Raw genomic sequence first — 26,433 nt, forward strand, 5'->3', positions numbered from 1 at the left:
AGACAAGAATAGCACTCCAGCAAGCATTCTGAAAAGCAAATTGTCATTCCAACCATAGCCTCCAAAAGACCAGGCCGTACACGTGAAACCTAAACAGGGTGACAGCCTGCTCAAATAGAGGATTTAACACTTAACAAGATCAGTCGCCTAACATAATATCCAAAATGCCCAGGATACTGCAGAAAAATGACCCATCATACCAAGAACCCCGAAGATCAATGATTTGAATGAAAAAAGAGAGGAGAAAGCCGGGCACGGTGGCTCACGCCTGTAATCCCAGCACTTTGGGAGGCTGAGGAGGGCGGATCAGATCACCTGAAGTCAGGAGTTCAAGACCAGCCTGACCAACATGGAGAAACCCCATCTCTACTAAAAATACAAAATTAGCCGGGCATGGTGGCACATGCCTGTAATCCCAGCTACTAGGGAAGGTGAGGCAGGAGAATCGCTTGAACCTGGGAGGCGGAGGTTGTGGCGAGCCGAGATTGTGCCATTGCACTCCAGCCTGGGCAACAAGAACGAAACTCCATCTCAAAAAAAAAAAAAGAAGAAGAAGAAGAAAAAGAACAGCAGATACTAACACTGAGAAGAATCAGATGGTGGAATTGTCTGACAAGGATTTTAAGGCATTTATCACTAAAAAAAAAAAATGCTTCAATGAGCAATTACAAATAGTTTAGAAATAGTGGCTGGTGAGGGGATCTCAGGACTCGGGGAAATACACAGCAACCCCACATCTCCCACCCAGCAGCAGCAGGAGACCCAGGCCTGGAGTCTAGAACACACAATTACAGATACTCTTGAAACTGAAAAGGAAGCCTCACCAAAGAAATATAAGCTATAAGAAAGTGGAAATTGTAGAACTAAAAAAATAACCAAAATTAAAAATTCACTGGATGGGTTCAATCACAGAAAACCCAAATAGGACAGGAGAGAATCCATGAAGACAGAACTGAAATTATCCTACATAAACAAAAGAGAAAATAGGGGAAAAAATGAACAGAGCCTCAGGGACCTGTGGGACAATATTTGTTTCATTCAATTCCTAGGAAGAGAGGAGGAAGAAAATGGGTTTGAAAAAGTATTCAAAGAAATAATAGCGGCCGGGCGCGGTGGCTCATGCCTGTAATCCCAGCACTTTGGGAGGCCGAGGTGAGCGGATCACGAGATCAAGAGATCGAGACCATCCTGGCCAACATGGTGAAACCCTGTCTCTACTAAAAACACAAAAATTAGCTGGACATGATGGCGTGCACCCATAGTCCCAGCTACTTGGGAGGCTGAGGCAGGAGAATCACTTGAACCTGGGAGACAGAGGTTGCAGTGAGCCAAGATCGTGCCACTGTGCTCCAGCCTGGGCAATAGAGCGAGACTCCTTCTCAAAAAAATAAATAAATACGTAAAAAATAATGTCTGAAAACCTAACAATTTTGGCAAAAGAAAGACATAAACCTACAAGTCCCAGAAACCAAGTGAGTCCCAAAGAAAGAGGATTAACCCCAAAAATCTGCACCAAGACACATCATAATTAAATTTCTGAAAATTAAGGACAAAGAAAAAAATGTTGAAAGCAACCAGAGAGAAAAAACAGAGGGGAAACACCAATTCGAGTGATAGCAGATTTCTCATCAGAAACCACAGAGGCCAGCAGGAAGTGCCCTGACGTCTTTCACGTGCTGAAAGAGCAGAACTGTCCACGTGAATCCTGTGTTCAGTGAAATATCCTGCAGACCTACCCCTAAGGAATCTTCTCCAAACAGAAAGGAAATGATAAAAGAAGGCTTGGAACTTCAGAAAGGAAAGAAGAACATCGGAATAGGTAAAACCGGGGACAAAGCATAAAAGACAGCCCTCTTCTTGGAAAGAATCATATTCTTATATCACATGGGATGGGTGAAGCAAAATTTCCAGCACCATCTGATACGAGTGCTCAAAGGAAACAGAAGACGTCCCTGAGACCATTGCAGTCAAAGTGGGGAGGATAAAATGGCCTTCGTGGAAGCAAAGTTTCCACCTGCGTGTGAAGCGGTTAAAAGTCGAGACCGGGCAGCGGCAGCCTGGGCACTGGGAACCTCGCACACTGTCCAGGTGACTCCAGGGACAGGCAGGTGGAGGCCCTTGGGCTTAAGAAGGGTGCAGGACGCCACCGAGGGTGTTCTGTGTTCTCGAGGCAGTAGGCCAGTGTGCATTGGAATGGTCCGGAAGCCTTGTAAAAACACAGATCCCTGGACCCCAGCCCCAGAATTCTGACACAGGAGGTCTGGGGTGGGGCCCACTAATTTGCATTTCTGACAAGTTCCCTGGCAAGGTTGGGGCTGCTAGCTGGGGATGCCAGTTTGAGAACCACCCCTCTAGCACCTCCTGCGGCAGCTGGAGGGGCCCTCGGGATCCCAGAGCATGCCTGGTTCTGGGCATAAAGGAGGAGGCAGGTGTCTCCTGGAGGAACCCCAGGACTGCAAGGCAGGAGGCCTTGTCTGGCGTCCTATGGCTGCCGCTACCTGGCTGGGTGACCTCAGGCAGGTTCCTGCATGCCTCTGGGCCCTGACTCTCCTTCTGTGACATGAGAAGAGCTGGTTAGGCCATTTACCTGGGGGTGCCTCGGAGGGGCTGGGAGGGGAGGAATAGCCCCGAAGGTCTGGCCCCCCACCCCTCTCACCACGTTTGTCTTCCCAGCTCCTCATTTGCCTGTTTTGCATATCAGGGTTCACATAAAAGCTCATGTGTCGAGGGAGTTCCTCTGCTAAGAGAAGTTTGAGGACCTTGATGTTGATGTTTAAAAGGACTTCCTGACCCACATGTGGAACCTTTCCACTGGCTACCCTGTTGCAAACAAGTCCCCGGCTGAGGCTCCTCCCACAGGCTTCTCTGTGTCCCCATGTGACCTTCATGGAATTTCTTCTCTGTCCTCGTTGAGTCCATGAGGAACCCCCAAATGAAAGGCCCCTGGAGAAGCATCCTTTGCTCAGAAGTGAGGTCCCTGGAGAGAGCGGGTGGGCAGTTCTGTGCACAGAACCTGCCTCGCCCCTGGAGGCATGGTCCTTGCTACAGACATGCGGCCTTGTGAGCACTGAAGGATGTGACCCACCTTCCCCTCGGAGGCCTCATGGGCAGCCTGGCAGCTCCCAGGAGTGAATGTGGGCATCTGGCCCTGTACATGGCTGGCCTGTGCCACTGGGGCCCAGTACTGGGGTGACACCCCCAGATGAGGCAGGTGTGGGCCATGCTCTTTAAGGCCCCACGGGCTAGTGGAAAGACAGACAGTTTAGGGACCCAGGACAGGTCTTTTAAGGATGCTTCCCTGGGTGTGGAGGGTCCTGCCCCTCCAGGGTCCAGGCTCTGCCCCTTCCTTTCCAGAATGCAACCACACCACCTCTGAGCCAGGCAGGCGTTCACTTCCCCCCTGCTCTCCCATCACATGGAATTGAAGAGGTTACTTCAGAGGTCTCAAACTCCCAGCAAGCTCCCAGGCCCACCCAGGGCCAGCCAGGGACATGAGTGATGGAGGGAGCTCGGTGGGGGCTGGGAAAGGCCACCCCCTCCTGACAGCCCCAGTGAGCCTCGCCCCACAGGGAATCCAGAGTTCATTGTCTCAGACCAGCCCTCTATTATTTCACGAGAAGCTAGAAGTTTGGATTTTAATATGAAGCCCCCCAATTGCAAGCAACTCAGAATTTTATTTATTTATTTATTTATTTATTTATTTACCTTTAGAGACAGGATTTCACTGTGTCTCCCAGGCTGGAGTGCAGTGGTGTGAGCATAGCTCACTGCAGCCTCAAACTCCTGGGCTCAAGGGATCCTCCCACCTCAGCCTCCCAAATAGCTGGGAGCACAGGCGTGCACCACCACAGCCGGCTAATTGCTTTTTGTAGGGGTGGTCTTGCTATGTTGCCCAGGATGGTCTTGAACTCCTGGCCTCAAGTGATTTTCGCACCTTGGCCTCCCAAAGCTCTAGGATTACAGGCGCGAGCCAACATGCCCAGCCAAGAAGTTTATTAAAATAAAATTGCCTCCAGGCCCCATGTGCTTGGTGGTGGGCCTCCATTTGCCACCTCTGGCACAGGATGGCACAGCTCTGTTCCTCCAGGGTTCCAGAGACTGCGCCCCTTCCTGACTCTGCCCAGCTCCCCTGTCTGTAAAGTGAGGGGCTTGGCCCAGGTGCCAGGTGGTGCCCAGGCCTGAGCCTGTCCCTGAACACGGGCCAGCTGGGCTGAGGTTCTGTGGCATTTCCGGTGTCATGGGCAGGCTCAGGACATTCCCCCTCCGCGGCTTCCTCCTCAGTCAGGGCCCTGGGAACAGAAGGTCACCACTGAGGCAGGGCATGGTCCTCAGGGGGCCTCCCCTGTGTTGCTTGCCCAGCCTTGCCCACCCCGGTGGGAAGCCCCCCAGGGCTGCATCCCCGTCGCTGCACCGAGTCTGCGCGCGTGACAAAGCTGTGCTGTGTCTGTTTCAGGATTCCCCTATTCCAAATCTGACCCTCTCCCAGGACATGGAAAGAATGGCTTGGACCAGCGGGTAGGTACTGACCCCTCCCTGGTCACAGGGTACTAACGATTGCTGTGAGGCTGAGCACGTTTCCCACAGCTTCTTGACCACACAGCAGGAGGAGAGGCCCCGGGGACCCTGCGGCCCACCTGCCTCTGCCTGATGCGCCTCCCAGGGGCTGCCACTGCCACCACTGCTTTTTCCCTACCAGGACCGAACCAGACCTGGGCAACACCCTCCCCACCCCGCCTCCCTGCCCCAGGCCCCAGGGAGAGCTCAGTGTGTGGGAGCAGGGGAGACAAGGGCCACCCAGAGTGATCAGGCCCAGCTCCAAGATGCCCCTCTTAACCCTCTTCCTCCTCCTGTGGCGCAGAGCCTGATAACCAAGGGCTGTTGCATTTGGTGAGCCAGTGTGAACCAAGTGCCCACCTCCTTATCTGGGATGCCGTGGCCTTCCCTGCTATTACTGTTACTGTGATTACACCAAATAATCCTTAGCATCCAAGGCTGTTACTTGAGGCTGCACAGAGATTGGATTAACTTGAAGTCAGGCTCTTTGGCCGCCCCCAGCTGAAGGCTGGTGCCACCTCCTACCCTGAATTTTCTGACTCTTGGGCCATCTGAATATGAGCCCAGACAATCTGGGGGCTGATTGCCTTGCAGAGGGGCCAGGCCCTGTGCCCCAGGACAGTTAACGCCTCAGGAAGAGCTGCTCGTGTTTGTTCCTCTGCCCACAGCGTCACAGGGGTCCACAGTGGGGATCCTTAGGGTGGGGCAGGCTTGCTGGTCCCAGAGCCCCCAATACACAGACACACACACACAGCCCAGGGGTCTCCCCATTGCGCAAGGCAGCCTCGTCCTAGTCTGGAAATTTGTTCATAAATAGGGACAATTCACCTCTCAACAGAGGCCACTAAAAAACTGACCCCCTCTTTGTTGCACTGGAGCAGCCTTGGCTGCGTGTAACCCCAGGGTGGCATCCCTAGGCAGGTACTCTCCCCGGGGGCAAGGCCACAGGACACCATCTCCAGAAGCCATGGGTGTCCTCTTGGGCCGGCATTTGTTCTCTCCGTCTCCTTCAGGCTCTGTCAGGCCTGCTGCTGTGTTTTTGTCCAAGGCCCAGCCACCCCGGATCTCCCCCAGGCCCAGGCACCTCTGCATGATTTGAATCTAGCAAACCCCACCCCTCACCCCATGAACTGCTCTTCCCATTCTGGAGTGGGCCTAACTGGGGACCATGCATGTGGCATACTTCTTTGAATTTTCTCCAAGGGAATTCTCCACTCTTCATCTTCCACATGGAAAGCAGGGGAGATAAGAGAGCTAGACCAATGTCCACAGGACTCCTACGACACCAAGATGTGCAAATCCCTGAGCTCAATGTTAGGGGTCCTGGGGGCAGTGGGAAAACTGTCTAGAATGTTCCCTTCTCCCCTGGAACAGCTGTTCTCTGACCCTGGGGCTGGTGAGCGCAGTGTTCACAGTCTGGACCAAGCCAAGGTGTTCCACCACCCGAGTGAGGTCCTGGAGACTTTCCTTAGTATATAGAAGGAAAGCGAGAGAACAGCACACTCTGCATTTGTAGTCTTGCATCACTGACGCCTGGGCTGTGCATCCTCTGGGAAAGTTCTTCTCTAGGCTCACGTGCTAAAATGATGCAAGTTGATGCCTCTCAGCATCTGCAGAGAAGGCATGGTCTCCAGATGCCGCACTGTTTGAGAACAGCCGATCCAGACGTTCTGGCAGGGATGGTCCTCGCTGCCTCTCCTAGAACTATTGAGAGCAGAACCTCAAGCTTTACAGAATTAAGAACTAAACTTTCTGTGAATGTGTTTCTCCTGCAGACTAAGGGGTGGGAAGGAGAGCGTTAGCCAGTGTGCTCTCTGCATGTGCTTGGAGAGCTGATACGCACAGAACTCATCATCACGTGGAGATTCTTAGCTTTTCACGTTGCTTCTTGGGGAGACTGGTGAATATTATTAACCACTTTGCTTTGGGATTCTCTTTTCCCTGCTAATGTTCTTTCCTATTTTTTCACTCTTTCTAAGACTTTTATGTACTGTTATGCCTGTTTCTCGGGGAGAAGGCCAGATACTTGATCTTTCACGTGACCAGCCTTTTTCAGGGCGGCCCTGGTCAGCACCTGGACTCATGCCCTTCCCCTGGAGATGCCCTGGGAGTGCGTGCCCCCGCCCTGTTGCTGACGGCCTACAGTGCTCCCAAGTCATTTCCTAGGTCGTTTCTTGATTTGCCTTTACTTCCAGAAAGGGTTCTGGGTGGCCTCAAGCACAGATGCAGTGAGACCAAAATCCTATGAACACCAAATCACAAAGGAGGAGAGGAGGAAACTATAGGAGAAAATTACATCAAAAACAAACAAACAAATATTACATGAGAAGCGGGGTGCGGTTGCTCATGCCTGTAATCCCTGCACTTTGGGAGGCCAAGGCAGGCAGATCACTTGAGGTCAGGAGTTCAAGACCAGCCTGCCTCCCCGTCTCTACTAAAAATACAAAAATCAGCCAGGTGTGGTGGCGGGCACCTATAGTCCCAGCCACTCGGGAGGCTGAGGCAGGAGAATTGCTTGAACCTGGGAGGCAGAGGTTGCAGTGAGCTATTACGCTGTTGCACTCCAGCCTGGGTGACAGAGCGAGACTTCATCTCAAAAAATATATATATTACATGAGAAAAGCTGTCAAAGCTTATCTCTGAGCTTCCTGGTGGCCAAGGCATAGAGACAATCATGTCAGTGATGTAGTCCTCACTGTCTGATGGAAGAGGGGAAATTAATTCATCATGGGAGGCAAAGGCTTTCCTGGGTGTTCTTCCAGAAGGATTTGTTACAAGGGCCCAGTGACCTAAAGCACAATATGTCCTAAAGGTCATTAAAATGTCCTAATAGCCAAGCCTGCCGCAGTGCCTGATGCATGGTAGATGCTCATAACCTACCCATGAAGTGAATGGAGCAACAGAGGCCTGCTGCTGCTCTCCCTGTGGGTGAGGCAGTAATGACTCTGACGCGTACCATGTGTCTGTTATTCAGAGAGTGATGACTGGCGGCAGCAGGTCCTTGTGGTAGCTCCCTGGAAGAAGTCCCGTTCTGAAAATGCATGATGCCAAATGTGAAGAGACTGAGCTGTCCTATTAAAAGACAGAGACTGTCAGATTGGATTTTTAAAATCAGATGTGTTATCATAAGATGCACACTTAAAAACTACTCTTAAAGGATAAGCAAAAGGATAAGAAAGATACTAAAATCACAAAAGGCAAGCAAGAGTCTCAATAGTAATATCAAATAAGGTGAAAGTTAAGACTAAAAGAATTAATAAAATTAGTAGTATAAAAAGAGAACACTAATTCATTATGGAGGCATAATTTAATAAAGTAGTTATAGCATTCATCAACTTAAATGCACCAAGCAACATGGCAATGCCAGACACCTTGATTAAATACAAGTATGGTGGATGATCTGAATATGACTCTTTTGAAATAAAACAAATGGGGCCAGGCAAAGTGGTTCAGGCCTATAATCCCAGCACTCTGGGAGGCCGAGGTGGGTGGATCACTTGAGGCCAGGAGTTTGAGACCAGCCTGGCCAACATGGTGAAACCCCATCTCCACTAAAAATAGAAAAATTAGCCAGGCATGGTAGCACATGCCTAATATCCCAGTTACTTGAGCACAAGAATAAAGAATGCTTAAACCCAGGAGGCAGAGGTTGCAGTGAGCCACTGAGGTTGTTCCACTGCACTCCAGCCTGGGGCAACAGAGCAAAACTCTGTCTCAAAAAAAAAAAAAAGACAAATGTGTCTAGTGAACAAAAAATTAAATGTACATAGAAAAATTAAATAGTGGCCGGGCACGGTGGCTCACGCTTGTAATCTCAGCACTTTGGGAGGCCGAGGTGGGCGGATCACGAGGTCAGGAGATTGAGACCACGGTGAAACCCTGTCTCTACTAAAAATACAAAAAATTAGCCAGGCGTGGTGGCGGGCGCCTGTAGTCCCAGCTACTCGGAGAGGCTGAGGCAGGAGAATGGCGTGAACCCGAGAGGCGGAGCTTGCAGTGAGCCGAGATTCCGCCACTGCACTCCAGCCTGGGTGACAGAGCGAGACTCCGTCTCCAAAAAAAAAAAAAAAGAAAAATTAAATAGTACAAATAGCAAACAATTGAATAGGTATATGAAAAATATTTATATATCTTGAATCAGATTTTCACATGTTCAGAAAATATTTATTAAAACGTTTATGCATGTGACTAGCATAAGCATTAACAAATTTAAAACACAAGCATTAACAAATTTTAAAAGTTTGGTATTTCCAAACTGTAATGCTGGAAAGAACACATGTGTTAGCATCAGACAGCCCTGAGTTCAAATCCCAGCTCTGTTTTTGGGCAAGTTACTTAAATTTCCTGAGTCTCTCTTTTCTAGTCTTTAAAAAATTATCCTTACCTCTTGAGGGTTTTTTGAGGACAAATAACATTATAGTTGTGAAATTTTTTATAAGCTCCATAGCATGGTTCCCACATGAGTAATTATTTAAAAAGCAATTCCTACTCTATCTTGCTTGCATGTCACTAGCTGCTGAGTAAAGTAACACATTCCAATGTGAGCTTTAGCAAGAAAAGAAGGGTGACTAGTGGCAAATGGCCATAATCTCAATTCCTGTTAGCAATTTCAGTACAATTTTTGGAAAATAAAACACATGGGCTCAAATATTTACAGTCCCATGTATTTGTCTTATGATCTCAGGCAAGTTATTTAATCTCTCTAAGGCTCATCTGTAAAATGATGATAATGCTCACCTCCTGGAGTTGCAGCAAAGGTTAGAGAATGTATCTATAGAGCCACAGGCACGTAAGAAGTGCTAAACAGGCTGGGCGTGGTGGCTCATGCCTGTAACCCCAGCACTTTGGGAGGCCAAGGTGGGCAGATCACTGGAGGTCAGGAGTTCGAGACCAGCCTGGCCAACATGGTGAAACCCCGTCTCTACTGAAATTAGAAAAATTAGCCAGGCGTGGTGGCACATGCCTGTAATCCCAGCTACTCAGGAGGCTGAGGCAGGAGAATTGCTTGAACCCAGGAGACAGAGGTTGCAGTGAGCCAAGATCATGCCACGGCACTCCAGCCTGGGTGACAGAGCGAGACTCTGGCTCAAAAATAAAATAAAAATAAGTAGTAAACAAATGGGACAGCTAAATCATTTGTTGCTTTTAAAATCCCCAGTGCCTCCACTGAGCAGCATAGGGGAGTCAGCCAGGAATATGCCTGGTGGTGCTGCCTTTGTGGTGCCCTCCGGCCACTTAGCTCTCCTGCTGGTCCACACAGAAAGGCAGTAACTCAGGACCCCTTGCACCTGAGAGGCCTTGCACACCCCTTCCCCACTTTGCACTTACAAGACCCGAACTAGACCCCACTTTCCCTGCTCTAGGCCTACAAAGTATTCCCCCTTCTCCACCTGGTAGATGCCTCATCTCTGTCCTAGAGTCTCCACCTTATCTCAGAGCCTGGACAACCAAAGGAAGCTGGTTTTGCTGCTGAGGAGTGAGTTTCCAACCGTCCAAGGTGAAGGTGGTGCCCTGCGAGTTTTGGACGCCCGTTATGCAGGGTGATGGGCACTAGGGGGCAGCATTTCTCTTTCACATCAGACATGCCAGGCGGCAAAGGCAAGGCAATGGCTGGTTGCCTAGATTTATACTGGAGGTTCCCTGACGAGAACAGGTGCACCTGGGGTGCTAGTCTGAGACTAAGAAAATGCATCAAAACATCGTTCTTGAGTGGACATGGTGACTCACATCTGTAATCCCAGTGCTTTGGGAGGCTGAGGTGCGAGGATTGCTTGAGGCCAAGAGTTTGAGACCAGCCTGGGCAACACAGCAAGACCCCGTATCTACATTTTTTTTTAATTAGCCAAGCATGGCCAGGCGCAATGGCTCACACCTGTAATCCCAGTGCTTTGGGAGGCTGAGGTGGGCAGATAGCTTGAAACCAGGAGTTTAAGACCAGCCAGGGCAACAAAGGGAGACTCCATCTCTACCAAAAAAATACAAAAATTAGCCAAGTGTGATGGCACGCGCCTGTAGTCCCACCTACTCAGAAGGCTGAGGTGAGAGGATTGTCCAGGAAGCGGAGGTTGCAGTGAGCTGAGATCATGCCATTGCACGCCAGTCTGGGTGACAGAGCCAGACTCTGTCTCTTAAAATAAAAAATTAAAAATTATTTGCATGACTGGGCACGGTGGCTTACACCTATAATCCCAGCACTTTGGGAGGCCAACGCGGGTGGATCATCTGAGGTCAGGAGTTCGAGACCAGCTTGGCCAACATGTGAAACCCCATCTCTACTAAAAATACAAAAATTATCTGGCCATGGTGGTAGATGCCTGTAATCCCAGCTACTCAGGAGGCTGAGGCAGGAGAATCACTTGAACCTGGGAGGTGGAGTTTGCGTTGAGCCGAGATCACACCACTGCACTCCAGCTTGGCTGACAGAGTGAGACTCTGTCTCAAAGAAAAAAAAGAAATTCTTTGTGAATACCCCTGAAGGGAAGAATTATTTTGTGAAGTGGTGGAGGCAAGAGGACCCTGGCTCAGGGTCCGGGCCCAGAACTACAGTGAGGGAGCAAGGCACTAAATAAGAAAATGCAGTCAAGATAAGTTTAATGCAATAGTTTTAGAAATCCAAATTAATGCAAAAAATTTCACGATAAACAAAATAGCAAAAATGTAAATAGAGACTGGTTCCAGTCCTCTGCCTGGGTGCTTACCCCACTCGTGAGCCTGACTCTAGCCCTCTGACTCCAGCTCTGCATCAGGAAGAAGGTCCGGCTTCCCTCGGAGCCTCGGTTTTCCTGTTTCAGATAAACGGCGTTGGACTCGGTGCCCTCTGAGGTCTTCCTGCTCTCATGCTTTCTAGGCTATAACCGGCTCCTCACTGCTCACCTACTGCAAAGCTCGTGTTGAAAAGAGTTTGCCCTGTAACAGACCCGCCTACTGCAAAGCTCGTGTTGAAAAGAGTTTGCCCTGTAACAGACCCGCCTACTGCAAAGCTCGTGTTGAAAAGAGTTTGCCCTGTAACAGACCCGCTGGGCCGAGAATACCATCTCTCCTTTGGCTGCAGAACACTCTCCCTGCTGAAATGTGATCCCTGTACCCAGTTTCAGCAGCACTGGCCAAGAGCCCTGACCCCGTTTGAGACCCCGTTCCAGGTGCTGGGGAACGGAGCGTGAATAAGACGTTTTCTTCAACAGGCTCCATTCACCGCGGGCAGCCAAGGCACAACCGCAACAGAGCGTGGCTCAGGGCTCATAGTGCGAACCCCAGGGGCCAGCGAGGGGCAGGAGGTGGGCAGGGGCAGGACCGACGGACGCCTGCAGGGGTTCAATGCATGCTTTACAGGGTGGGGAACCCTCCATAGAGGTTTGCAGGACGTGTTGATGATGCTTCCAGGTGGACAGAGGGGAAAGAGTTCCAGACACTAATGGTCGCAATGCGCTAAAATGGCAGTTTGCTGATGAATGCCACAGGCACCTGAGACAGGTGCGGGAGCTCTTGGGCCCATTCCCCCTCAGAGTGTCACCCTTAGTCATTGTCAGAGGCACGGCCACCCTGTATGGGTGCTTACAACATGCCGGGTGACATGCCAGGGGCCTTATAGACACGGGGCTCCTTTAACCTTTGAAACAGTCACACACAGAGCTGCTGTGAGTACCACGGTTTCCAGGGAGGTAGGAGCCCCCTCATTTTGGAGCATTTGGGGTAGATGGACTTTGACTCGCACACACAGCCGCGTGCGTCCACGTAGCTCTGAGAATGCCCTACGAGTTCCACGATCGTGCACAGCGCCAGAAGACGGCAGCCAGTCTTTGCCCGTGGCCATCTCGCAGGGAACAGAGGGCCTAGGGTGGACCCTGGGGCTCCCTGAGCACCTGGGACAGCAGGTTCTAGGCGCTGTGCTCAGGAACCCACCATGTGGAGGGGACAGATCACCAACGGGGAGCCGCAGAGCACTGTGCCTAGCGCAGCGTGCGCAAAGAAATAGTGCTGAGCCCCCGGCTGCCGTCCGTGCCAGCTGCAGAGTGGGGAACCCAGGCACCTGGGAGCAGCTTTCAAACGGGGTTGGAGCCGTCCACACAGGAAGGGTCTGTGGAGGCTGCCCAGGCAGTGGGCATCCTATGAGCAAGAAAGCTGGCCAGTCCCACGGGCACAGCATCCTAGACTCTCCCCTTCCCAAGCCACTGTCGCTGTCCTTCTGTCACCTATGGCCCACTGCTGTGCTGAGGACACCCTACTCCCCAGGCAGCACGAGGACGGCGGCCTCCAAGGGGCCACATCTCCTGGTCCCCACCCATCCACACACCCTCGTGCCGCCTGTCTCTTGCCGCCCAACCTCTCTTTCTCTTCCAGAATGCCAATCTGGCCCCCTGTGGAGCAGACCCGGATGCCAGCTGGGGCATGCGAGGTACACGGAGCGGGGACCCTGTGGGTCTCTGGCTGGGGCAGGGGTCGCTAACACATTCCACAAGTCTTGTTCTGAAACGGCCCCGTCCACGGCCTGCAGAAGGCTGCGGGAGTGCCAGGCGGGGACACCTGGGGGAGGGCATGCTGGTTTCCCTGCCTCTCCTGGCCAAAAGTCAGTTCCACTTCAAGCTAGCTTTACCCACGATGCTCCCTCTTTCCCATCCATGGCCATGGCAGCCCTCTCCTGCATTGTATGGCACTCTGTGTCACTTGGGGAAGCAGAGTCACAGGCACAAGGCTTCCAGGGTCTGAGCGGGACGGCGCTGGGCCAAACCCTGCCTGTACCTTGCTCCCCATGTGGCTGCCGGCACACTGTGTGACTCTCCAGGTTCAGCAGGGCTGCTAGGAGGTTTGTGTTACCAGGGCGGCCACCTGGTCCTGTAGCAGGTGCCTGGCGCCTCCCACAGGTTTACCTCCTGGTCAGCCTCTGTGCCCGAGAGTGGCGGGGGAGCCTTGCTCTGCTGGACTGGGTTGCATGGGGGCAGAAAGCATCAGTGCACCACAGCCCGCTCCCTCTAAGTGGCCTTCGGTCCCCGGGCCTCAGAGTCAGCAGGTCCAGAACCACACGGGGCATGTGGGGAAACTCAGGAACCAGCTCCCGACACGGAGTCTCCCTTCTGAGACTGGCTTGAGGACCAGGTTCTGTAGATACTGCTTTCTGTGGGTTCTGTGTGCGTGGAGGCCCTACGATCCACACTATTTCATTTTTGTGATAAGACGCTTTGAGTCTGGAAGTGAGACATCAGGGCGCAGAGCTCAGTAGTTTGAAAAGGAGAAAATGTAGAGTTAATAAGGTAAGACAGTGAGAGATGGGAGAGGCTCAGACCGCAGCAAGATGCCAGTCTCCACAACACCCCCTAAAAGTATCCTCTGAAATGCCCACTGTACAGGCAGGTAAAATGAGGCTGGCATCTTTCTCAGGGTGGCCCAGACCACCAGAGAGACAGCGTCACAGCTGAAAAGCACAGTGCCGCCCTCCAGCTTCCAGCCTGGCCTCCAGCCTGACCATGCCTCCTGCTCTGGTTTCCTGGGGGAGGCCCTCAGAGCCCCTCTGCCTGCAGCTCTGAGATTAGGGCCTCAGTGCAGGCTGCTCAGGGACCATGCATGGCCCAGCTGACTGCAGGGGGGAGATGGGGGTACCCCAGGGCAGGGATTGCACTCACGTTGGATGACATCTTGCACTTTCTAAACCATCTCGTGGTCTCCGCTCTCTCTCTCTTACAGAATACAAGGTAAGCAGGGCCGCTCCCAAACTGACCTCCGTGCCGCGCCACACCTGCACAGGTTAAAAGTCCTTTCTGTTGTGCTTTCCCTATGAAATGTGTGTGTCAGGTGCAGACGCAAGTATGTATTATCAGTGACCTTCTGCTCAGTTCTTTGGTGCCAGCACACACTTGCTTCATGAGGTGACCCTGTGGTTTCCTCCCCCAACAGATCTATCCGTATGACTCCCTCATCGTCACAAACCGAATTCGCGTGAAACTGCCCAAAGACGTGGACCGGACGAGACTGGAGGTAAGCGGGGGACCGCTGGGGCAGGGGACTCACTTCTCACGTGAGAGTCTCCATAGGTGCCTCCTCCGTGGTGTCAAGGTCGTTGCCCGAGGGGCCACGGTGGGGGACAGTGCAGAGCCTTGCCATGAGGCAGAGTCAGGGGCCCACATTGCCTTAAAGGCCAAACGATATGGTGATGTTCCCCAACCTTGATGGCTTTGCAAAGAAGACCACCCTGGTTTGTGGATGAGGCAGGGAAGGCTTTGTAAGAATAATGAGCTCTGGGCTGGGCATGGTGGCTCACGCCTGTAATCCCAGCACTTTGGGAGGCCAAGGCGGGCAGATCACCAGAGGTCAGGAGTTCAAGACCAGCCTGGCCAACATGGTGAAACCCCTTTCTACTCAAAATACGAAACTTAGCTGGGCATGGTGGCGGGTGCCTGTAATCCTAGCTACTCGGGATGCTGAGGTGAGAGAATCACTTGAACCCGGGAGGCAGAGGTTGCAGTGAGCTGAGATGGAGCCACTGCACTCCAGCCTGGGTGACAGAGAGACTCCGTCTCAAAAAAAAAAAGAATAATGAGCTCTGCAGGAGGTGCCTGTTCTCTCCTACTGAGGTTGAGTAAACTGCCCCAGCTTCCCACCCGACCACATTTACACCCATCTAAAATAACCGGACATATGCAGAAAGCAAGTATGTGTTTCAAAGCCCCGGCAAGGTGTCGGCACAGAGTAGGTGTTTGAATACGATCTGTTGACTGAGAGAATTGACTTAGTTGAGTAGCTACTATGTGCCAAAGTGGCACGTGCAGTCCTCCGTTACTCCTCACAACCGCCCTACGGTGTCCCAGCATCCAGCCAGGGGGTTTCATCTCCTGAGCCCTGTCATGAATGTGCTGCTGCCTTTTACTAGACTCTCCTGCTAGAGTGAAGGGTCTTGAGGCTCCTGAAGGAAAGGGGACACCCAGCCCCATCTGAGCCCCAAGGCTGGAGAGTGTGTATGACCCCATGTGCACAGGGCCAGCTGCCAGGCCATGCCCAAACTGCCCACCAGGCAGTGGGTCAGTCTGCTGCTGGGGAGGGAGTTGGAGGGGCGTGGATGCAGCTGAGGGGCAGTGGGCCAGTCTGCTGCTGGGGAGGGAGTTGGAGGGGCGTGGATGCAGCTGAGGGGCACTCAGCAATACCCTAGGCTGAGGCCAGAGAGGGGAGTAGGCACCAGGCTGCTCCTCAGAAGGGGAAGTCTGGAAAGGCATTCCAGGCCCGGGGAAGCCCCTGAGCAAAGGCTGGCAGGGAGCGGGTGCTACAGCCTGTGTCCCCAGATAGGAAGTACGTCCTTACCAGGAACACTAAGCAGGCACCCACTGCCCCGCACTAGCTGGCAGGGTGCTCTTGAGCTGTGGTTTCTGCACCTCTAAGATGAGGATATTGATTCCATTTGACCGAGCTGCTCTGCAGACGAGAGGCTGCATAAAGCCCTTTGCCCAGGGCCTGGAAAATAGCGCTTCCTCGGTACAGGGATAGTGGCAGTGAGGGAGGGGACCAGGACACTGGTGTGACTGTAGCACTGGGGATGGGATGCATCCATTTTGACCTGTTTGTTGCAAATGGTAGGAACGTGACCTAAAGTGACTTAAGCAGAGAAGGAATTTACTGTGTCCATAAAAAGTGTCAAACTGTAAAATACATCAAGAGGTTTCATCTGAGCCAAATGTGAGTGACCACCTGAGAGGTGCAGTCTCAAGAGCTCCTGAGAACACGGGCCCACGGTGGTTGGGTTAAAATGCATCAAGAGGTTTCATCTGAGCCAAATGTGAGTGAACACCCGAGAGGTGCAGTCTCAAGAGCTCCTGAGAACATGGGCCACAGTGGTTGGGTTACAGCTTGGTTTATATGTTTCCGGAAGATAGAAGACACCAATCAATACATGTAAGGTACACATTGGTTCGGTCTGGAAAGGTGGGACAACTCGAGGTGGGGGCTTACAGGTCATAGGTGGATCAAAGATTTTCTGATTGGCACCTGGTTGAAAGAGTTAAGTTATTATCTTAAGACCTGGAATCAATAGAAAGGAGTATCTGGGTTAAGGTAAGAGGTTTTTTGCACCGGGTGTGGTGGCTCACGGCTGTAATCCCAGCACTTTGGGAGGCTGAGGTGGGCGGATCATGAGGTCAGGAGATCAAGACCATCCTGGCTAACACAGTGAAACCCCGTCTCTACTAAAAATACAAAAAATTAGCCAGGCGTGGTGGTGGGCACCTGTAGTCCCAGCTACTTGGGAGGCTGAGGCAGGAGAATGGCGTGAACCCGGGAGGCGGAGCTTGCAGTGAGCCGAGATCGCGCCACAGCACTCCAGCCTGGGCGACAGAGCGAGACTCCATCTCAAAAAAAAAAAAAAAAAAAGATAAGGGGTTGTGGAGACCATGGTTCTTATTACATAGATGAAGTCTCATAGGTGGCCTTCCTTAGAGGCAATAGATGGCAAATGTTTCTTATTCAGACTTTTAAAAGGTGCTAGACTCTCAGCTAATCTCTTCAGGACCAGAAAAAGGCCTAGAAAGGGAAAGGGATTCTGGAATGTACATTTCCCCCACAAGAAACAGCTCTGCAGAGTCTTTTTTTTTTTTTTCTTTGAGACAGAGTCTCACTCTGTCACTTAGGCTTGAGTGCAGTGCCACAATCTTGGCTCACTGCAAGCTCCACCTCCCAGACTCAAGTGATTCTCCTGCCTCAGCCTCCTGAGTAGCTGGGATTACAGGCACCCACCACCACACCTGGCTAATTTTTTCTTTTTAGTAGAGACGGAGTTTCACCACGTTGGCCAGGCTGGTCTCAAACTCCCAACGTCAGGTAATCTGCCCGCCTCTGCCTCCCAAAGTGCTGGGATTACAGGTGTGAGCCACCATGCTTGGCCTGCAGAGCCATTTTTAAATATGCCAAAAAATATATATTTAGGGGTACAATATTTGTATTTCTTTCAGGGCCTGCTCTCTGTCATGTAATGCTATACTAGAGTCGGACAGGAATTTGGTATCTTATGGCTACAGTTTTAAGATCTCTGTTTTAATGTTAATGTTATCAGTTATGCCTGAATTCCGAAGGGAGGAGGGTAGAATGAGACATGTCTGACTCGCCCCCTCTTCCCTTCATGGTCTGAACTAGGTTTGTAGGTTTCTTTGAAATCCCCTTGGCAGAGAGGGGGGGTTCATTCCTCCTCAATCATCAGCTGTTGCAGGGCTTAGAATTAATGTTTGGCTTACAGCTGGCTCTCATGACTGAATGTCTCCTTCAGGTGTGGCTTAATCAAGGGCTAAATTATGTCTCCAGCACCCAGTTTCCTTCCTTCTATCTTTTGGCTATGCTTTTTCTGTGCTGGCTCTATTGATAGACTTTTACCTCACCTCTCTCAGACTCTAAATCTGCAGGGAAGAGACCCACATCTTTCTCTCTCTCGGCAGTCCCAGAAAAAGCCCCATCTCTGCCCCTGAGTAGGTAATATGACCACCCTTTAATCAGCCAGTTTGACCCAAGGAATGCAATGCCCTAATTGGCCAGGCTCAGCCATAGGCCCATGCCTGGAGCTAACAGGGCTGCTGACATCACCTGAGCTGGGTGGCGTATTTAACACTCCATCTTAGATAACCGGGAGAGAGGAAAGAGGGAAGTGAATCTACGATGAAGACGAACGGTTAAGAGGAAAGGGGTCTTCTCTGATGCCCTTTGGTCATTTACAAAGTTTTACAAAACAGTGTAGATAAGGAAAAAGACTAATCTGTAATCAGAGAAACAAAGGTGACAGCTGCTTAGGTTACAGCTGCCTGTCACATGACTCCGGTCCTGTAATCATATTCTCTTAAGGCTTAAAATACCTTAAATTTCCAACAGCTTGGATTTTGAACAGCCACTTGTTTTCACATTCCTAAAGATGGGGAAAGGAATGCCGGGCCACAGGCAGCGAGTGTTTGCTTGCGGGAGGGTGGGAGATGGAGCTGAGGAGGAGCGAGTGTCTGCCTGCGGGAGGGTGGGAGATGGGGCTGAGGAGGAGGGAGAAGCCACATGGCAAGCCCTTGACTGCCGTGGCCAGTCAGTGCGGTCAGTCCTCCAGGGTGTCCCGAGCACCCAGATGTGTGGAGATCGTGCTAGCAAAGGAACCACAGAGCCAGATAGCACAAGGGCCTTTGCCGGGGGGAGCTGGCAGCTTGTGGGACATTTGGACTTAACCCCACAGAAGAGGAAAGGCCACCAAAAGGTTCTGATGTGTTAGGATGTGCATGGGTCATCAGTAGGAGGACGCCGGGCAGCAGAAACCGGCTAGGAAGCTGGCATGTGGGTCCAGGCAGCGCCAGGTGGGTGGAGAAGCCCAGCATCTGTGCTGAGTGAGTGTGCAGGTGAGGCTGCGAATCCAGTGAGTGCGCAGGTGAGGCTGTGAATCCAGTACGGCCCGCCTCACACTCGGGAGGCGCCCCTGCCATCTCATCCTCAAGACCTCTCTTGGGTGGCCTCTGCCTACCGTCACATGGGACCATCCCCCAGTGGCCAGAGAAGGCACAGCAAAAGGAACTCCAGCACTGTTAGCAGCCTGCAGGGACGCATTCTTCAGCTCCTGTTGAAGCTGTTTCTTCGTGAGTTGTGTGGTCAGGTCCCATCCCAAGCATAAATACTACTGATCTTTGTAAAATGGTTATCTCTGGTGGGGTGGGTGGCTCACCCGGTCAGGAACTGCTGGGAGGGTTCCTGCTGGTTGTGTCTTTGTTCCTCAAAGGGCGTGTCCCCTGTGGGCTGTCTAATGGTGCTGGAGTTAATTGCTCTCACCACAAGAGGTGAGCTCAGCCAGCATGTCTGGCAGCTCCTGGCCCAGCAGCGGTGTGGAACCAGGGGCCTGTTGGGACTCGCTGCAACCCTCTTGGGACTATAGTGTGCTTCACAGGACTTCTATTTAACCTTTTTTGGCAATAATGCAACATGAAAATCGTAAAATACAAGTGGTTGACATTTGTAAATGTATCCTTTTAAAACACCCTCTGACACCTGGGGAATGGTTTTAATCACTCAGAATTCCAAGAACACACCCAAGGGTGCAACCCTAGTCCTCCTTCCTCCTCAGGCTCAGCCAAGCCAGGAGGCAACTGGAAATGTTACCACATATGGGGAATGTCCCTCATTTTTCAGCAGCGGCTGCCTGTCTGCCTCGGGCTGGGAGTGGGATGTGAGCCAGAGGGGCTCAGGAGGGGCCACCTCCCAGCAGGAGAGAAAGGGACCCCTGGTGTTTTTCTTTCAGAGGAAAGAGCTTTATTTTTAATATGTAAAAAACAAATCTTAACTGTCATAAAAGTCCAGAAAAATACAAAGAAGGACATAAACCTCTTAAGGAATTCCCCCACCCAGTCACAGCTGATAACTCAGCGGGAGACATGCTTCTGGAAATCTCTTTTGCACATCATCTCAGAGCTAACTGAATCCTATTTTGGATCAAGAGGGCTCATACTGTATATCCAGGTTTGACATCCTGCTTTTTGCTTTCAAATTTGACGTGCATATTTCTAGGCCAGTCAATGCCGATCTGCCCCATCTTTTATTTATTTATTTATTTATTTACTTATTTATTTTTTGAGACAGAGTCTCCCTCAGTCTCCCAGGCTGGAGTGCAGTGGTGCAATCTCAGCTCACTGCAGCCTCCACCTCCTGGGTTCAAGCGATTCTCCTGCCTCAGCCTCCTGAGTAGCTGGGGCTACAGGCACCCACCACCACACCCGGCTAATTTTTTATGTTTTTAATAGAGATGGGGTTTCACCATGTTGGCCAGGCTGGTCTCAAACTCCTGACCTCTGGTGATCTGCCCACTTCAGCCTCCCAAAGTGCTGGGATTACAGGCGTGAGCCACTGCGCCGGCCTGCCCTACCTTTTAAATGGCCATGTGGTGGCCCACTGGGAATGTGGTTCCCACAGGGGACGTGTGTGTGCCTGTGTGCATGCATGTGTGTGTATGTGTGTGTACCTGTGTGCATGTGTGTTTGCATGTGTGTATACGTGCGTATACATGTGGGTATGTGTGTGTATTCATCCATTTTCACACTGCTATAAAGAAATACCTGAGACTGGGTAATTTATAAAAGAAAGAGGTTTAATTCGCTCACAGTACTGCATGACTGGGGAGGCCTCAGGAAACTTACAATCATGGTAGAAGGCAAAGGGGAAGCAAGGCACGTCTTACATGGTGGCAGGAGAGAAAGAGAGTGTGAAGGAGGAACTGTCAAACACTTAAGCATCAGATCTTGTAAGAGCTCACTCACTATCACGAGAACCGCATGGGGGAACCACCCCCAGGACCCAGTCACATCCCACCAGGTCCCTCCCTCCACATGTGGGGATTATGGGGAATACAATTTGAGATGAGATTTGGGTGAGGACACAGCCATACCATATCAGTGTGTATGTGTGTATACACGTGCCTGTGTGTATGTATGTATGTGGATATGTGTGTATGTGTGTGTATATGGGTGTGTATACATGTATGTGTGTATATGCATGTGTGTATGTTTATGCATGTATGTATGTGTGTATGTGTGTGTGTGCATGTGTGTGTATGCGTGTATACTTGTGTGTATGTGTATATATGTGTGTATACATGTGTGTATATTTGCATATGTGTGTATATGCATATGGATATGCATGTATGTGCATGCGTGTGTGTGTGTGTGTGTGTGTGCGTGTGTTGTGTAAGATGAGGGATGGCAGGTAGGAAATGAATTCCAGGAAGAACAAAGTACACGTGCAAAGGACCTGGGACAGGAGGGAGCCTTGGCTGCTGGAGGAAATATACAAAAGCTGAGGTGTCTGGACCTGAGCCCAGATAGGCCCTGCAGGGCCCTAGATCGTGTTAAGCAGTTTGGTTTTTAGCCTAAGAGCAATGGCATTTATGACTAGGTGTGCAATTGAAAACAACCCCTGTGGCCACATGGTGAAGCCCAGATTGGCTGCATAGAGGCAGGGAGACTGTTTCAGGGCAATTTGGGTCTGGGGCAAAACATGATGGCATCTTGGACACTGGTTGTGGACTGGTGAGTGTGAGAAGTGGATGGATGCAGGTGATCTGTGGGAAGTCCAGGGGGTGGAACTTGGTGATGGGAAAGTACCCCAGGTGTGGCTGCAGGCTGTGCGGGTGCGATGGTGACACCCAGCCAGATGCTCTGCGCCCATGAGCAGCAGCCAGTCACTGTGACAGTGGGTTTCGCAAAAGAGGAAAATTTTATTCACAAGACTGCTGAGCAAGGAGACTGGAGAACAAATCTCAAACTTGCCTCCCAGAGAATAGGGCCTACGGAGGAATAAGAAGTGGGTGATCTAAGGCATGGGAAAGATGACTGCTGGTGGGAAAGGTGAGGGCATCGGGATTTTGCATGAACACGATTGAGCTACATGGTTCTTCGTGGGACATATGGTTAAGAAAAAGACAGTGTTAGCACAATCCAAGAAAGGTGTTTTTGGCCCTCTAAAGTCGGGCATTCGCTCAGACCTACTTGAACATCTCATGGTCTTTACTGGCTTAAAATGGACAAGAGCAAGCAGGCAGATTAAGTTTGGAGGCCCAATCAGATGAGTCCCTTGGTTTCAAGGGTGGGTGGAGCGGCCATCACTTAGTGGAGCAGCATGTGGGCAGATGTGATTAACCCTCACTGATGGGGCATGGCCAAGGGGATGCAGGATGCCCAGCCGCGCAGCAGTGAAAGGTGCCACGCAGCACATAGTAAGTGTTCAGTTAGAGTGGATAAGTACGGAGGAATATGGAGAAGCCCTGATCATCCTCTTCCACTCTGGGAGGGCTGTCCCATGGAAGAGGGTCAGACGAATCAGGTGGTGCCAACATGCAGAGTGGGGTTCAGCACACAGAGCTCATAAGAGGCAGAGCTGAGATTCAAACTAAGGTGTTGCTGAGAGCCACTGCAATATGCTGTCTTCTGAGTTAATTACAGTGTGGAAAATGAATTTTCTTTTTGAGACAGGGTCTCTGTCACCTAGGGTGGAGTGCAGTGGCACAATCACAGCTCACCACAGCCTCAACCTCCTGAGCTTAAGTGATCCTCCCACCTCAGCCTCCTGAGTAGCTGGGACTACAGTCATGTGCCACCATGCCCAGCTAATTTTTTACTTTTTGTAGAGACAGGGTCTTACTATGTTGCCCTGGCTGGCCTCAAATTCCTGGGCTCAAGTGATCCTCCCACCTCAGCCTCCCAAAGTGCTGGGATTTCAGTCATGAGCCACTGCTTCCAGCCTGAAAATGAATTTCTAACCTGTCTTAGGTGCCCCCAACTTCCCAGTACAGACAGGCATTTTGCTCCTTAGATAGGAAAGTGTATCAACCAGGGTTTTCCAGAGAAACAGAACCATTAGGTGGATGGATGGTGGGTGGGTGGATGGATGGATGCATGGATGGATAGATAAATGGATGGATAGATGGATGAGTGGATGGATGCATGGGTGGGCAGGCAGATGGAGGGGTGGGTAGATGCATGGGTGGGTGGATGGTTGGGTTGGTGGATGGATGGGTGGATGGATAGGTGGGTGGATGGGTGGGTGGGTGGATGGATGGGTGTATGGATGGGTGAGTAGATGGATGGGTGGGTGGATGGATGGGTGGATGGGTAGATGGGTAGGTGGGTGGGAGGGTGGATGGGTGGATGGGTGGGTGGGTGGGTGGATGGATGGATGGATAGATGGATGGATGGAGGAGTGGATGGATGGATGGGTGTATGGATGGGTGAGTAGATGGATGGGTGGGTGGATGGATGGGTGGATGGGTAGATGGGTGGGTGGGTGGGAGGGTGGATGGGTGGATGGGTGGGTGGGTGGGTGGATGGATGGATGGATAGATGGATGGATGGAGGAGTGGATGGATGGATGGGTGGATGGGTAGGTGGGTAGGTAGGTTGATGGGTGGATTAATGCATGGGTGGACAGATGAATGGATTAATGGATGGATAGATGCATGAGTGGATGGATGGGTGAGTGGGTGGATGAATGAGTGGGTGGATGGGTGGGTAGGTGGATGGGTGAGTGGGTGGATGGGTGGGTGGAAGGGTGGGTGGATGGATCGGTGGATGGGTGGGTGGATAGGAGGATGGATGGATGGATGGATGGATGGATGGATGGATGGATGGATGGATAGATGAATGGAGGAGTAGATAGATTGGTGGATGGATTGGTGGATGGATGGCTTGGTGGATGGGTGGATGGGTAGGTGGGTAGGTGGGTAGGTGGGTGGATGAATGCATGGGTGGACAGGTGAATGGATGGATAGATGGATGAGTGGATGGATGGATGGGTAGGTAGGTGGGTGGATGGATGGATAGATAGATAGCCACAGCCATATACTAAGGAATTTATTTTAAGAACTTGGCCCACACAATTGTGCAGGCTGGCAATTCTGCAATGTGAAGGGCAAGCCAGCAAGCCGGGGACTCAGGCAGGAGTTGATATTCCAGGCTGGGTTTCTTCTCTGGGAAACCTCAGTATTTACTCTTCAGGCTGTCAACAGACTACATGAGGTTCCTGCATTATTGAGGGCGATCTCCTTTTCTTGCAGTCAGCTGACTGTCAATGTGAGCCTCATCTACAGCACACTTTCACAGCAGCATCTAGACTAATGCATGACCAAACAACTGGGCCCCACAGCCCAGCCACGGCAACACATACAGCTCAGCCATCTCAGAACGCAAGGTGGATGGGTGGAAAGGGACTTCTTGTCTGGCCCGAGGCCGTCCCAGTCCGTGGCTCCTGAATTCGCACTCTGAGACCTTTCTGCTTGTTTGGCAGGGCAGGGCTGAGCAGGAGAACAAGCCTGTAGCCACAGGAGTTTTTGTCAATTGCACACTTAGTCATAAATGCCATTGCTCTTAGGCTAAAAACCAAACTGCTTAACATGGTCCAGGGCCCTGCAGGGCCTAGCCTGTCCTCACCTTTCCGGGCTCAGGTCCAGATACCTCAGCTTTCTTTTGTTTTTTTCTTTTTTCAAGACATAGTCTCTCTCTGTCACCCAGACTGGAGTGCAGTGGCGCAATCCCAGCTTACTGCAACCTCCGCCTCCTGGATTCAAGTGATTCTCCTGCCTCAGCCTCCCGGGTAGCTGGGACTACAGGCATGTACCACCACACCTGGTTAATTTTTGTATTTTTAGTAGAGACGGGGTTTTACCATGTTGGTCATGAACTCCTGATCCACCCGCCTCAGCCTCCCAAACTGCTGGGATTACAGGCATGAGCCACCGTACCCAGCAGACACCTCAGCTTTCTTATGCTTCCTCCAGCAGCCAAGGCTCCTCCTGCCCCAGGGCCTTTGCACATGCACTTTATTCTTCCTGGAATTCATTTCCTACTTGCCATCCCTCACCCTACACACACACACACACACACACACACACACAGAGCAAGGGGAGCAGCTCATCGCTGCAGTCCTGTGGTTTCTTGAACTGTCCTCTTCCAGTCCCTGAGGCCAAATGCACACCAGGGTTTGCTCAAGCAGTGAGAGCCCAAGTTGTTGGAATGTGCCTGAAAAATAAGGACCCCACAGTGAAAGAATATCTCCTTTGTTTAAACTCATCCAACTGGTCTGATGAGAGGGTGTGTCCTGGTAGACTGAGGGTGACCATAGGAGGTTTGGAGCCACATGGGTGTGTCTGAGAGATGGGTTTGCACCAGAATCCCAGACCTTAAGGCCTCCCTGGCCAAGACAAGGAAGAGAAACACAAGCAGAACTGTGTGGCTGGGAGAAAGCGTCGGGAGTCAGGAGAGTGGCAGGCAGAGGCCAAATGCAGGGACCTCGTAGGCCAGGACAGTGGCGGGGGAGCCCCTGTGGCGCCACAGCAGAGAGCAGGACAGGCAGTGGAAGCTGGAGGTGTTGGGAGGCAGCATTGTAGAGGGGAGAGCCCAGATTCAGATTCACAATGCAGACCAGACATCTTGTCCCTCAGTGAGGATGGAACAGTGTTGTGAGCAGACAGGCCTGTGCCCACCCTCATGGTGCTGAGAGCCAGAGAAGGTCAGCACTGACTCAGCCTTGAGGGACACAGCATGGCCCCAGGGCCTGCTTGGTGAGCGCAATCCAGGAGGGCCTCCAGGAGAAGGGGATACTTGAGTCAGGACCAGTAGGATGACGAAGAGCTGCTGGTGAATGGGAGAGGGAGCACTGTGTGGTGCTTCCCCTGGGCTTCCACAGCACACCGTGCAGCACAGGAGTGGAGGAGAGGCATGCAAGGCTGTGGAGGGGCAGGGCCCTGGGGCTACCTGACAGCCACATCATAGCCCCACTAAGCCGCTGTCCCCTCTGTGCCCCATAGGCTGTGGAAGAGGTCCCAGGGTATGGAGGGAAAGCTCGCCTGGAGGGGCAGTGGCCACCGTCATTATGATAGTGATGTCACTGGAGGTCCTGCAGGGACCTCCTGCTGGGAGGGCTGGAGCTTTGTGGCCTGGGCCTGGCTTAAGCGAGACTCACCCCTGTATGCAGGGCCTCCTTGTGCAGGCCAAGGCAGCGTGAGCCAGTGGGATGCACCATGAAGCCCAGGCCTTGGGAGAAAAGTGGCCCCTTGCTGGCCCTAGGGACCCAGGCTGAGCAGAGCTAGGACCAGAGGCCCACCTGGTCAGCCAGCCCTGTGCTGGTACAGGGAGGTGGCTGTGACTGGTGGGCTGTGTGGAGGAAGGAGGTGTCAGAGTCCCTCCCAGGGATATCTCTGAGCTTGGTGGTGTCGGGGGAGCTGGGAGTACCCTGAGGGGACTTAGGGCTGGAGGTCGGTAGAGGGGTAGGCCAGGGCAACCTGTCCCTGATGGAGTGGAGGTGGCACAGGTCCCTGAGGCTTCACCGCAAACCTGAGATGGCCCTGGAGGTCCAGGCGGAAGGCAGGAAGTAAGGGTGGAAGAAAGGTCAAGCCACCTAGCCTGGCTCCCAGGT

At 51.8% G+C, this 26,433-nt stretch overlaps 1 protein-coding gene and 1 long non-coding RNA gene across 12 annotated transcripts in view; one reads left to right on the forward strand and one right to left on the reverse strand.

The window, feature by feature from the left end:
* Positions 1–26,433, forward strand: part of ABLIM2 (actin binding LIM protein family member 2) — a 190,657-nt gene that overhangs the window by 157,953 nt on the left and 6,271 nt on the right. For 4 of the 11 annotated variants that reach the window (XM_055245506.2, XM_055245504.1, XM_055245495.1 and 1 more), the window contains 3 exons: positions 4,454–4,515; positions 12,892–12,946; positions 14,230–14,514. In XM_055245506.2, the coding sequence (XP_055101481.1) occupies positions 4,454–4,515; positions 12,892–12,946; positions 14,230–14,294 (182 nt within the window). In that variant the 3' untranslated portion in view covers positions 14,295–14,514. Of the gene's footprint in view, positions 1–4,453; positions 4,516–12,891; positions 12,947–14,229; positions 14,521–26,433 lie in introns of those variants that run through there. The other 7 variants (XM_055245496.2, XM_055245499.2, XM_055245501.2 and 4 more) reach the window with 3 other exon arrangements.
* The window catches only part of LOC129464376 (uncharacterized), a 5,919-nt gene continuing 3,965 nt past the window's right edge, over positions 24,480–26,433 (reverse strand). Inside the window, exon 2 of the long non-coding RNA XR_008651571.2 lies at positions 24,480–25,037. This is a non-coding gene — a long non-coding RNA (uncharacterized lncRNA). The remainder of the gene's footprint in view (positions 25,038–26,433) is intronic.

Source organism: Symphalangus syndactylus, chromosome 16, assembly GCF_028878055.3.
Source record: "Symphalangus syndactylus isolate Jambi chromosome 16, NHGRI_mSymSyn1-v2.1_pri, whole genome shotgun sequence".
NCBI lineage: Eukaryota > Metazoa > Chordata > Mammalia > Primates > Hylobatidae > Symphalangus > Symphalangus syndactylus.